This window comes from Macaca nemestrina, chromosome 14 (assembly GCF_043159975.1).
Source record: "Macaca nemestrina isolate mMacNem1 chromosome 14, mMacNem.hap1, whole genome shotgun sequence".
Classification (NCBI taxonomy): Eukaryota; Metazoa; Chordata; class Mammalia; order Primates; family Cercopithecidae; genus Macaca; species Macaca nemestrina.
Window position 1 is genome coordinate 68,466,564 of NC_092138.1, and position 13,595 is coordinate 68,480,158.

Here is a 13,595-nt window from a genome sequence, read left to right on the forward strand (position 1 = left end):
AGAAATGCCCCCCGTCACCAACAGTTCTGGTGCCCAAGATCTGGAATGTCTAAGCCTTAAAGATGAGTTGAGGCTCAAACTGGAGGTAAAACTGCCAAGCCAGCCTCAGGCTTCCCAATGACGTGCCCCTTGCCTCAAATAGCCTAGCTACTCCATTTCCTTTTTGAGTGAGTTTTGATAGTTTGTGTCTGTCCAGGAATTGGTCTATTTCATCTAAGATATTCAATTTATGAGCATAGAGTTGTGTGTAGTATTCCCTTAATCTTTTTAGTATCTGTAAGGTCTGTATTAATGTCATCTTTTTCATTCCTGATATATTAGGAATCTGTCTTCTCTCTTTTTGTTCTTGGCCAATCGGGCTAGAAGTTTACCAATGTTATTAATCCTTTTAAATAATCAGGTTTTTGTTCACTAATATTCCTCTGTTGTTCCGTTTTCAATTTCATTGAGTTCTGCTACAATAAATCATTTAATTTCTGTTTTGTAACTTTTCTCTGGATGCTTTCAAAATAGTTTTCACTACCTCTCATTTCCAGTAGATTAATGATGATGTGTCTGGACATTGTTTTCTTTGAATTTATCCTATTTCAGATTTGTGGAGTTTCTTCTTTTTCTCTTTTCGTTCTTTTTCTTTTTTTTTTTTTTTTGTTTTGTTTTTAGACAGGGCCTTGCTCCTTCACCTAGGTTGGAGTGCAGTGTGCAGTGGTGCAATCATGGCTCACTGCAGTCTCAACCTCCCAGGCTCAAAGTTATCCTTTCACCTCAGCCTCCCAAGTAGCTGAGACATGCCACCAGTCCTGGATTTTTTTTCTTTTTTTTTTTTTTAAGAGACCGGAATCTCCCTATGTTGGCCAGACTGGTCTCAAACTCCTGGGCTCAAGTGATCCACCACCCTTGTTCTCCAAAGTGCTGGGATTATAGGTGTGTGCCTGGCCTTGCTGATTTCTTAAATCTATGTATCTTTCACCAAATTTGAGGAGTGTTTAGCCATTATTTCATCAATTTTTATTTTTGCCATCTTTTTCACCTCTCCTTCAGGAATACAATGGCATGCATATGCATGACCTTTAATATTGTCCCATAAATTCTTGATGCTCTGTTCATTTTTTAAGTGTTTTTCCTCTGTGTTCTTCAGATTGGATAATTTCAATTTACCTATTGCAAGTTCACTGACTCACTAACTCTCTTCTCTGTCATTTTCACTTTGATATGGAGCCCATTAAACTGAATTTTTATTTTAGACATTGTAGTGTTTAATCCTAAAATTCCATAGGGTTCTTTTTTTGTAGTTTCTATTTCTCTCCTGAGAACTTCTATCTTTCCATTCATTTCAGGAGTGTTCACCTTTAGTTCTTATAGGATAGCTATAACAACTGCTTTAAAGTCTTTGATAATTCCAACATCTGAGTCATCTTGGGATTGGCATCTATTGGTTGTCTTTTCCATTGATAATAAATTTTCCTAGTACTTTTTTGAGTGATTTTGGATTATAGCTTAGACATTTTGAATACATCATATGTCATTTAATGACAGACATATGTTCTGAGAAATGCATCACCACTTTTGTCATTGTGCAAACACCATAGAGTGTACTTACACAAAACCAGATGGTATAGCGTACTACACATCTAGGCTACATGGTATATCTTATTGCTCCTAGGCTACAAACCTGTACAGCATGTTACTGTACTGAATACTGCATGCAATTGTAACACAGTGGTATTTGTGTACCTAAATATATCTAAACAGGAAAAGAAACAGTAAAACTATGATATTAGGATCTCAAGGGACCACTATTGTACATGCAGCCCATTTTTGACCAAAACATTGTTATATGGTACATGATTGTATTATGCTGTGAGATGCTGGATCCTATTAAAGTCCTCTGGAGAACACTGATTTCTTTTTTAACCTAACAATTTTTCCCAGTTAGGTTTAGACCACAAATTATGACTCACTTTCTGTGGGCAGAGGTTCCAAAATCAGTTCAGTTTTCAAAGCCATCCCCTGTCTCAGCCTCCCATTTAACATCACTTGCTTTCCCTTGGCTCATTAGTTTTAATCATTAATTATTTACGTCATCCTACTGTATTTTTAAGCTATTTTCATATGTGACCTTGTATCTTGGCAAAGATCAGATATTAGGCAAAAAACTAAGAAATACAAATCTCCAGCTCCAGGATGATGAGGAGGTCCCTGCCTTGAGGTCCCTGAGTGCCCTGGATACCTTGCCTATCCCCTCTTGGACTCAGATCCTGCCTTGGTTCTGCCAGTTCTCTCATATCTCAACTCCTCCCCTAATCCCAGCAGAACCTGAACTCCCAAGTCCGTTGGCAACTCTACTGCACCTCCAACACAGGCTCTGCTCCATCACCTGCCAACATTACAGCATGGCCTTTCTCCTAGGTCTGCCCACCTCTGCATCAGTAGAGCCACCTTATCCAGAGGGGCACAGCCAATCTTGGACTCCATGCCTCCCCTTTACTGTTGACTCAAGTGACTGAGCTCAGACTTCCCATTCTGACAGTGGCAAGGTCCAGCCCTAGGTATGCGGGAAGAGCAATTCCTACCACTCACATAGCCTAGCTCACTACATGCAAGTAGACAGTGAACTAGTGTGTGGAGCTGACGAGTGAGTGGATCTGCAGGCAGAGACTCCAGACTGGATGAACCACACAGTTTTGGCAAGCATTGGGTCAAGGAGCTCTCTGGTGGCTCAGACCTGCCAGCAACATCATCCACATGGGCGCCTGTCTTCTGCCTGGAGGCACAGCACCTTATTCATAACCCTGTCTCTGGAAGAACAGAAAACATCAGTGCACCCTCAGGGACAAAGTTGCCCGGACTTAGCCAGTCTGCCTGTTCCAAACTAGCTCAGCTCCACAGCCAATGTATGACCTGGGTGGTTTTTGGTATTGTGATCCATATGTTATGCTCTAGGAAAAAGTAAAAATGCCTCTAACCATATTTACTAAATGGAAGAGAGGGAAGATATATAGTTATCTATTTAAATATATATGTCTTATTTATTTAATTAATTTATTTATTTATTGAGATGGAGTCTCGCTCTGTCACCCAGGCTGAAGTGCAGTGTGCGATCTCAGCTCACTGCAAACTCTGCTTCCCAGGTTCAAGCAATTCTCCCACCTTAGCTTCCCGAGTAGCTGGGATTATAGGCGTGTGCCACCACACCTGCCTACTTTTTGTATTTTTAGTAGAGATGGGGTTTCACCACGTTGGCCGGGCTGGTCTCAAACTCCTGACCTCAAGTGATCCACCCGCCTCAGCCTCCCAAAGTGCTGGGATTACAGGTGTGAGCCACTGTGTCCGGCCTAACTTATTTATTAAGATGCACTAACATATCCAATCCATTCCAGCTTGAGTTCTAGACATTTTACTTTCCTCATGTTCCACATATAAAAATAACGCATGTTTGTGATTAGACAGAAAATTCATAATGTACTGAACAGAATAAAGCAAAAAGTCCCCTTCTGCAGTGAGTCCCGAGAATCCGCCCCAAGGTAACCATTGTTAGCATATTTTTGTTTATCCTTCTAGAAATTTTCCACAGATGTGCAAACATAGGTTTGTATAACCTCCTCATTTTACATATATGAATGGGATAATACATACTTGCCATTTATATCCTATTCATATGTTTTCTCACATGGCTACATAAATAAATCCTTTAAAAATAAACACTCTCTGACTTAGAAGCATGTGATATCCCAAAAATGTAACCTTTCTGTAGTAACCTTTCTGGAACTCAATATAACCTTTCTGTAAATAACCTTTCTGGAACTCAAAATGAGTTTCAGAAAAATAATGTTCTAAATCGAGGAGTGGGATCAGGGGTTTTTCTGTAAAGGGCCAGATTGTACGTTCAGTTTTGCCCACCAGTCTCTGTCATGTCTTCTTCTCTGGGTTTTTTGTTTTTGTTTTGTTTTGCTTACAATCCTTTAAAAATGTAAAGACCAATCTTAGCTCTCAGGTAGTGCCAAAACAGGCTGTGCGCCAGATTTGGACTTTGGACTATCATTTGCTGACCCCTTTTCTAAATGGTGGTTAGGGCTGCAGCTTAGCTCCCAGAAGCATAATTAATCCATAATATTACTGAGATACCAAACAAGATAATATATTTTAAATTGCATTGTAAAGTCTATACTAATATGAAGAACTATATAGTTTTTCAGAGTTTAGCATGGGATAACTTTTAAAAACAAAAGTTAACACAGAATTTAAAAATGTTTTTTATATCTTCAATTGGATGAAGAGTTAGATATATTAGTGAAGAATCTCAGAATTTTCAAGCTATCTATGAGGCAGAAGATAACATTGTATTACATCTAATCCTACTTTTTAAATTTTTATTTATTTATTTTTTTAGATATGGGGTCTTGCTCTGTTGCTGCAGGACAGTAGCATGATCATAGCTCACTGCAGCCTTGAACTCCTGGGCTCAAGCAATCCTCCTGCCTCAGCCTCCTGAGTAGCTGGGACTACAGGCACACACCAGCATGCTTGGCTTCCTACCCTTTTTGTCACCACAACATAAACACACATTAACTCAAATGTGATTCTTGTGGTGTGAGTTCATATGCCAAGTGCCCCCCTCCACTGAAAAACAGCATATCACTGAGTTTCTGCACTGCGGGCATTGAAAATGCTCTTCTTCCATCTGGTGTTCACAGCCACATGCACTGGCCTAAACCTTGAACCTTCTGTGAATTGCATCTGCTGGAACCTACAAAGGCAGAGAAGGGGCAGAAAGGGTAAGAATAGGGTAAATGCTGGAGAGTCATTTTATGACTTACCTAGATCAGGAAACTAAATTTTTTGTTTTTGTCTGAGATAGGGTCTTTGTTTGCGGCCCAGGCTGAAGTTCTGCACCATGATCTCAGCTCACTGTAGCCTTGACTTCCTGGATTCAGGTGATCCTCCCACCTCAGTCCCCCCACCCCCTGAGTAGCTGGGACCACAGGCATGAGCCACCATACCCCGTTTTTAAATTTTGTGCTTATATAAATATATATACATTTGTATATATATTTGTATACCCCAAAAAAATTTTTTTAGAGACGGGCTTTTGCCATGTTACCCAGACTGGTTCCAAACTCCTGGCCTCAAACGATCTGCCCACCCTCAGTGGCCCAAAGTGCTAGGATTACAAGCATGAGCTGCCGTGCCGCACCAGGAAACTGATTTTTAACAACATAAACATCTCTATTATATATTTAATTGAGCTTTAAAACTTATGACTTGCCCTTTCTCCATCATAGAGGTAGGGCTTGTTTTAATAACCTCCTGCCATGATTACAATTTTATTTTCATATATATATATTTTCATATATATAAAAAAAAATTATTTATTTTTTTTTTGAGATAGAGTCTCGCTCTGTCACCCAGGCTGGAGTGAAGTGGTGTGATCTCAGCTCACTGCAAACTCCACCTCCCGGGTTCATGCCATTCTCCTGCCTCAGCCTCCCAAGTAGCTGGGACTACAGGCACCGCCACCACGCCCAGCTATTTTTTTGTATTTTTAGTAGAGATGGGGTTTCACTATGTTAGCCAGGATGGTCTCGATCTCCTGACCTTGTGATCCACCTGCCTCGGCCTCCCAGAGTGCTGGGATTACAGGCGTAAGCCACTACACCCAGTCTATTTTCTTATAAATGAAATGCAGAGATTTTCCTACAATAACTGGGCTAGGATTAGGAAAGAAAGTAGGAGAGAAAGGGTACTAAAAAAAAACCTGTGAGGAAGGGACTGAGCTGGTGACTGCCTGCCTGGGCAGTGAAGGTGGTCCATGGTACTGCACATCTGTAACCCCAGAAAGGAAACCCAGATGACAGGGGGAAGATGTTTTGTGGCATAACTGAATCCTTTAGGGAGGAGCACTTTATGATACTTCCTTTAGCAAAACATCATCTTGCTTGGTAAACATAGTCATTTTAATTTTATGTATTTATTTATTTTGAGACAGAATCTGGCTCTGTCACCCAGGCTGGAGTGCAGTGGCATGATCTCAGCTCACTGCAACCTCCATCTCCTGAGCTCAAACAATCCTCCCACCTCAGCCTCTCGAGCCCAGCCTGAAAACATATTTCTATAATTAAAAAGACAGGCTGGGCACGGTGGTTCATGCCTGTAATCCTAGCACTTTAGGAGGCCGAGGCGGGCAGACCACTTGAGACCAGGAGTTCGAGACCAGCCTGGGCAACATGGCAAAACCCTGTCTCTACCAAAAATACAACAACTAGCTGGTCATGGTGGCGTGTGCCTGTAGCCCCACTACTCGAGAGGCTGAGGTGAGAAGATGGTTTGAGCCCAGGGGCAGAAATTGTAGTGAGCCACGACAGAGCCACTGCATGCCAGCCTGGGCAACAGAGAGACTCTGTCTCAAGAAAAAAAAAAAGAAAAAGAAAAAAAAATTAGCCAGGCATGGTGGCAAGCACCCGTGGTCCCAGTTACTCAGGAGGCTGAGGCAGGAGGATTACTTGAGCCTGGGAGATCAAGGCTGCAGTGAGCCGTGATTGCACCACTACACTCCAGCCTGGGCAACAGAGCAAGACTGCCTCAAAAAACAAAACAACAACAACAAAAACAGAAGCCATTCATACACTGAATTTTAGGGACCCCCTAGGTCCCCTTGAAGTCTGCTTATTTAGCCAGGTAAGCCAGAACAGAGTGGTAGAGAAAGGCTATCAATAAAGAGAAGGACAATAAAAAATATTACCTAGGTTTACAGGTCATTGAAGAGTTCAGAAGACACTTTCCCAAGCATTATCCTTGCAACAACTCTGTAAGGTCACAGAGCTGGAGGCAGGGTGCAGCGACTTGCCTAGCCCATGGCAGGGCAGAAAGTGCTTGAAGTTTCTGAGGCCAAGCCCAGTGCTCTTCACATTTCCCATCCTGCTTCCCAGGAGGTTCCATGCAGATCCTGTGGGAATGGGTGTTTCTGCGCTTATTCCTCTGTGCATTCTTCGTGAGTGGTTGGATTTCCATGGACTTCACTCTGCCAAAGAGTCCTGTGCTGAATCATATGAACTGCTGACCTTCCAATAAACCAGCATGATTTGCTAAGCATCTGCTCTTGTACTAAGGCAGGCGGTAAGGCCAGGCTAGTGGGTTAGAATCCTAGCCATGCAGCTGACCAGCTTGAGCACGTTACTTAACCTCCACCCAATGTATGAAAAGCGCATAGTCCAGTTCCAAGGTCATGATAAAAGTTCAGTAATGCAGACTTTCATTTTTATTGAATCTTCTCCTGCTTTCTCTGGGACCGTAGCATTTAAAAAACCCTACCAATAAGAGGTCGACTCACGTCAACTTCATTTTCTTCTCTCCAAGAAAAAAAGTCACAAACACAGAAACAAAGTCAATGCCTTGTCCATGTGTGTTCATGGGCTTAGCTAATGAGTCACCTGGTTGTGCACAGATCCACTGCTGGAATAATCAGTCCCACCCCTGAAGCCAAGCTTACAATTTACGAAAAATTTAATAAGTGCCACTCGTCTTTCTAATCTCTTCTCACATGTGACTGACAAGCATCAGTCAGCACTGCTTGTACAAGTTACTGTTCTTCAAAGCTGGGGCAGGTGGGCCAAATGCCAAAATTACCTAACCAGCTTGAACTCCTGGCGTTTTCCTCCAAGCCAGTGAAGGGGGAAAAAAAAATCTGCTATCAAGGGCTCCCCCTACAGGTACCAAAAAGCAAAGGCTAAAAAGAACTGTTTCCTTTCTTCTTTTGAAAAAGTTTCTAAGGCAGTCCTGAAACCGTAACTTTACTTGTTGACATAATCCCTTTTCCAAAACTCTGGCCAAAGAGTCTTAAGAATCTAAAGGACCAAGAATCAAGCAACCTCTTCCTCTTGATGTACTCATCTCCCACCTATAAAGGACCTCCCAAATGTGAATTTGATACAAACAGGACACAAAGCGACTCTAGAGCTGTAACACTATTTTTGATAGTCATAATTATGGCACTTTTGAGTTTTCTTGTAGCTCATTTCCATCTCATTTTTAGGATTAGTGTATATTTGTGTGTGTGTGCATGAACACACCAAAACAACTTCGATTCCGGACATAAAATCAATGACAGTTTTTTTTTTTTTTTTTTTTTTTTTTTTGAGACGGAGTCTCGCTCTGTCGCCGGGGCTGGAGCGCAGTGGCCGGATCTCAGCTCACTGCAAGCTCCGCCTCCCGGGTTTACGCCATTCTCCTGCCTCAGCCTCCTGTGTAGCTGGGACTACAGGCGCCCGCCACCTCGCCCGGCTAGTTTTTTGTATTTTTTTTAGTAGAGATGGGGTTTCACCGTGTTCGCCAGGATGGTCTCGATCTCCTGACCTCGTGATCTGCCCGTCTCGGCCTCCCAAAGTGCTGGGATTACAGGCTTGAGCCACCGCGCCCAGCCCAATGACAGTTTTTAAACCACTTGATGGAAGGTTTGAGGGAACTTTTATCATTTACTTATTTTGTGCTACATTTCAGGTATATTTAATTTTCTGGGTTCATGGAATAAGTTCCACGAATAGGTTCGTAAATGGTTGCCTGTCTTGAAGGCTTCAAAAAAAAAAAAAAAAAAAAGCTTGGATGGATAAATAAAAAGTTTCCAAGACATAAAGGAACAGAGAGCTTGTTTCAAATTTGTGCTTCTATTTCTCTCTGAGGGATGGAAGTTCACCAACCAGAGATGCACATTTCCTCACAAAGGACACTTGAAGTTGTGCCCACAGAGACAAATGCTCATACGGGGACTCAGGAAGGACTGGGGTTCAGAAGAGGCTTGAGATCGTGTTATGAGAAACAGCTGAAGAAAAATGGGGTGCTCAGCCTAGGTAAGACCAAGGGGTGGTATGACAGGCTAACTTGGGAGGGCAACCAGCCTGTGTGGCCTCTCTAGTGAGCAGAGCTGTCAGAGGACAGAGTGGATCTCACGTTCAGGAAGAATGTTTTAATAATGAACACTGCCCATAAAGAATAAGCTGCATAGGTCATGGGTGCATACCTCATCTCTGAGGGTGTTTAGGCGGGGCCTGGAAAGGCCAGATACTGGGAACATTGAAAAGACTCAAGAACTGGCAGAAAACGGAGGAGCCAGATTATATTTAACATCCTTTTTATTTTTTATTTTTTTTTTGAGACAGGGTCTCATTCTGTTGCCCAGGCTGGAGGGCAGTGGCACGATCTCGGCTCACTGCAACCTCTACCCCCTGGGTTCAAGCGATTCTCCTGCCTTAGCCTCCTGAATAGCTAGGATTACAGGCATGCGCCGTTACCGCCCAGCTAATTTTTGTATTTTAAGTAGAGGTAGGGTTTTACCATGTTGGCCAGGCTAATCACGAACTCCTGACTTCAAATGATCCACCTGCCTCGGCCTCCCAGAGTGCTGGGATTACAGGCGTGAGCCATCGAGCCCAGCCTAAAATCCTTCTTAGCTCTAAAATCCTGAGACTGTATAATAAAACCCCAAATAACTTAATAGTCCTCTTGTTATAAGGCTGGTTGGTTACCATCCCCCAGAGTCATTAACATATTAAACAAAACATTTTGTGCTTCAAGCCCTGATTAAGCTTCAAAATAACTTTTCAAAAGAAAAGACAACAAAATCAAACTAAAGTGTAGCCTATACCAGTGTCGACTTCCTTCCTTTAATGTTTACTATAGTTATGTAAGATGGAACCACCGGAAGAAGTTAAATGAAAAGCCGGGTGAAGGGTACCTGGGACCTCTACTATTTCTGCAATTTCCTGTGAACCTCTGATTATTTCAAAATAAAAAACTTTAAAAGATCAAATTAGCCCAGGCACAGTGGCTCATGCCTGTAATCCCAGCACTTTGGGAGGCTGAGGAGGGAGGGTTGCTTGGTGCCAATAGTTCAAGACCAGCTTGGGCAACGAGGTAAGACCCCTGTCTCTACAAAAAATTTTTAAAATAGTGGGGCATGGTGGCATGAGCCTGTAGACCCAGGTACTCAGGAAGCTGAGGTGGGAGGATTCCTTGAGCCTGGGAGGTTAAGGCTGCAGGTGAGCTATGATCAGGCTACTGCACTCCAGCCTGGGCAAAAGAATGAGACCCCCATCTCTAAAAACAAATCAAAAACCAAGAATCATATTAAAGATACTTCCCCAAGGAGTTCTAAGTAACATTAAAGGCAACTACAAACCAGTTTGGCTTAGGAGTACAGTGTCATCAGCCACAAATGACTCTGCATAAGCATCCACAGGCAGTAGGGCTCATTTCAAAACTATTCAAGACTATTCCAATCAGCTCATTTCAATCAGCTATTAAGATTTACAATCATGATTAGGAAAGCATGTATCGTGTTGACAGGCATCTAATTTGGTTATGTTGATCATAAATCCTCAGTTATCTGGGATCACATCATTAAAATCACCTATAGGCAACACATTCTTACAACTGCTTCCTATGTGATACTACAGAGGACCCATGTATAATTACTGTATTTCTAAAACTATAATACAGTAATTTGTTTATGTCTTTTTTTTTTTTTTTTTTTTTTGGAGACGGAGTCTCTCTCTGTCGCCCAGGCTGGAATGCAGTGGCCGGATCTCAGCTCACTGCAAGCTCCGCCTCCCGGGTTTACGCCATTCTCCTGCCTCAGCCTCCCGAGTAGCTGGGACTACAGGCACCCACCACCTCGCCCGGCTAGTTTTTTGTATTTTTTAGTAGAGACGGGGTTTCACCGTGTTAGCCAGGATGGTCTCGATCTCCTGACCTCGTAATCCGCCCGTCTCGGCCTCCCAAAGTGCTGGGATTACAGGCTTGAGCCACTGCGCCCGGCCATTTGTTTATGTCTTATTTCTTCCATTAACCACGACTTGCAACAAGAACTACATTTTGTTCATCTTATTTTATCACCAAAACCTAACCCATAGTAGCTTCTCAATAAATAGTTGCAGAGTGAGTATATTAAAAAACAGTAATTATAGGCCAGGCACGGTGGCTCACACCTGTAATCCCAGCACTTTGGGAGGCCGAGGTGGGCGGATCACGAGGTCAGGAGTTCAAGACCAGCCTGACCAACATGGTGAAACCCCATCTCTACTAAAATTACAAAAATTAGCCAGGTGTGGTGACACACGCCTGTAATCCCAGCTACTCAGGAGACTGAGGCAGGAGAATTGCTTGAATCCAGGAGGCAGAGATTGCAGTGAGCCGAGATCATGCCACTGCACTTCAGCCTGGGTGAAAGAGTAAGACTCCATTTCAAAACAAAAACAAAAAAACAGTAACAATTTTCTTGAACTTCTGGGGGTGATTTCCTTTTCTGATACAAAGACATCCAAATAAATCTCAGGGAGTCTCTATTTTAGAATCAGTATTAAATATATATACATATATATGTGTGTGTGACTATGTCACAGAGTCTCTGAAACACAGAAGTTTAATCTCAAAAACTATCTCCAACTACTTGTTTCTTATTTATTAGCTTCCTAAGATATAGGTTTGATTTGGAATCAAATAGAAAGGTCAGGCTTCTCCAGACAGACAGGAAAACCAGTATGAATTATTAAACAGATCCCCTCAACTTGAAAGTCTCTGCTGGAATGACCTTTGTCTAATTTTATCAAGTGCACCAAGAACAGCTTCTTTCAGAAATTAGAGACAGCATCACCTTTGGATTCTTTAATATCGACAGATCAAAAAGCATTTGGGGATTTCTCTGTATTTTATATCTCCTAGTTAAGTTTATTAATTGCATTTTTCAAATAAACATTTTGAATAGCCCAAATCAACAAAAGCCATGAGATCACAAAGTGTTGCTTCTCGGCACAACATTAGCTTGTTCAGAAAATCCAAAAGCCACATCCAAAAATCAATGATGCTATCTTAAAGACATGAGGGAGGCTCCTTAAGACCTAGAGACACCAAGGACCCCACAGGGTCCATCATATAAACAGTCTCAGAAGCCGGCTTGATCCTGAGAACCTCTGCAAAGCCATCACCAAACCAGCAAGTGACATGCGCTATGTCTATGGTAAAGTAGAAAAGGCGGTCCTGGCAAAGCTTCCGGCGGTACACAGACCGAGGATCTGCTGACAGCACAGCCTCAATGGCACGCTTTGCTTCCTCTGCTGACTGAAAATATTTAAATGACGCCTGACCAACATCTGCAATGAAAAAAACACAACTCAATGAGCACTATCATGCAGGTTGAATTTCATTACAGCAAACTTCAATATGGAATTTGGTTGGTTCCTTAAAGATCACTTGGCATGGAAAGGGTTTGGAAATCTATTTGATCATTACGGAGACTGTCACCTTCAAGAGGTGTTTATTGTCATTAGGTTTAACTTATACACCCCCAAAGTTTTGTTTTACTGAACAGAAAAATCATGGTAGTATTTTTCCTTAGTCTTCTAACTAGGAGAGGTGAGCTTTCATTTTCTGTCAACCAAAATGTCACTTTTCTGACATCCAAAATGTCACTTTTCTATACTCAATGTAGACTTTAATTCCTTGTCATTTTCTTCTCAGAACAGAGACAAGGAAATGCATGACAGTCCCAGCATCCTCAGAAAGCCACAAGAAAGAGAACTAAACCCACACACACCCAGAGCACCAGCTACAGGCAAGAGAGGCTGCACCAGAAAGCTGGTGTCACAGCCCCACAGTTACCAGTAACGTTCCTTTGCTTTGGGACTCTCTCACATTTGCTGTCCCGAAGGAACAGCAAAATTTCCTATGTTTGTAGGATTTTTAATGTATTTTAATTTTTTTAAATAGTGTATATAAAACATAAATTTTTTTTTTTTTTTTTTTTTTTTTTTTTTTTTTTTTTTGAGACGGAGTCTCGCTCTGTCGCCCAGGCTGGAGTGCAGTGGCGCAATCTCGGCTCACTGCAAGCTCCGCCTCCCGGGTTCACGCCATTCTCCTGCCTCAGCCTTCTGAGTAGCTGGGACTACAGGCGCCCGCCACCGCGCCCGGCTAATTTTTTGTATTTTTTTTTTGGAAACGGGGTTTCACCGTGGTCTCGATCTCCTGACCTTGTGATCCGCCCGCCTCGGCCTCCCAAAGTGCTGGGATTACAGGCGTGAGCCACCGCGCCCGGCCAAAACATAAATTTAAAAAGTAACTGTGATCTAGTTTTTCATAACTACAATATCACATACATCCAAATGAAGGCCGGCCCCTTCCAGGGAGGCACAGACCTTAAAAACACTGTCCCTGCTCAAAATATCATCTCTGGTGGCAGTGGATCTTTATCCCTCTTAGAATGGATTTGATTTCCATAAGTAGCCAAAAATCACTGTGGGCCATATCTAATAAGCAAGTTGGGTAAATAAAGCCATGAAGTACAATTTTTAGTCAAAAATCAATTATATGGTATGGGCACAGTGGCTCATGCCTGTAATCCCAGCACTTTGGGAGGCCAAGGTGGGAGGATCACAAGGTCAGAAATTCAAGACCAGCCTGACCAACATGGTAAAATCCCATCTCTACTAAAAATACATAAAAAATAGGCCAGGCGTGGCGGCTCATGCCTGTAATCGCAGCACTCTGGGAGGTTGAGGCGGGCGAATCATGAGGTCAGGAGATCGAGACCATCCTGGCTAACATGGTGAAACCCC

The 13,595-nt window shown here is 42.5% G+C and overlaps 1 protein-coding gene across 16 annotated transcripts in view; it reads right to left on the reverse strand.

The window, feature by feature from the left end:
* LOC105477193 (tRNA methyltransferase O) overlaps window positions 1-13,595 on the reverse strand; it is a 51,821-nt gene that overhangs the window by 21,236 nt on the left and 16,990 nt on the right. For 8 of the 16 annotated variants that reach the window (XM_071078057.1, XM_024791410.2, XM_071078063.1 and 5 more), the window contains 2 exons: window positions 6,737-12,134; window positions 623-4,744 (listed from right to left, as the gene is read on the reverse strand). The exons of 3 other annotated variants lie outside the window; for them this stretch is intronic. In XM_071078057.1, the coding sequence (XP_070934158.1) occupies window positions 11,854-12,134 (281 nt within the window). In that variant the 3' untranslated portion in view covers window positions 623-4,744; window positions 6,737-11,853. Of the gene's footprint in view, window positions 1-622; window positions 4,745-6,736; window positions 12,135-13,595 lie in introns of those variants that run through there. 5 more of the 16 variants (XM_071078058.1, XM_011733583.2, XM_071078065.1 and 2 more) reach the window with 4 other exon arrangements.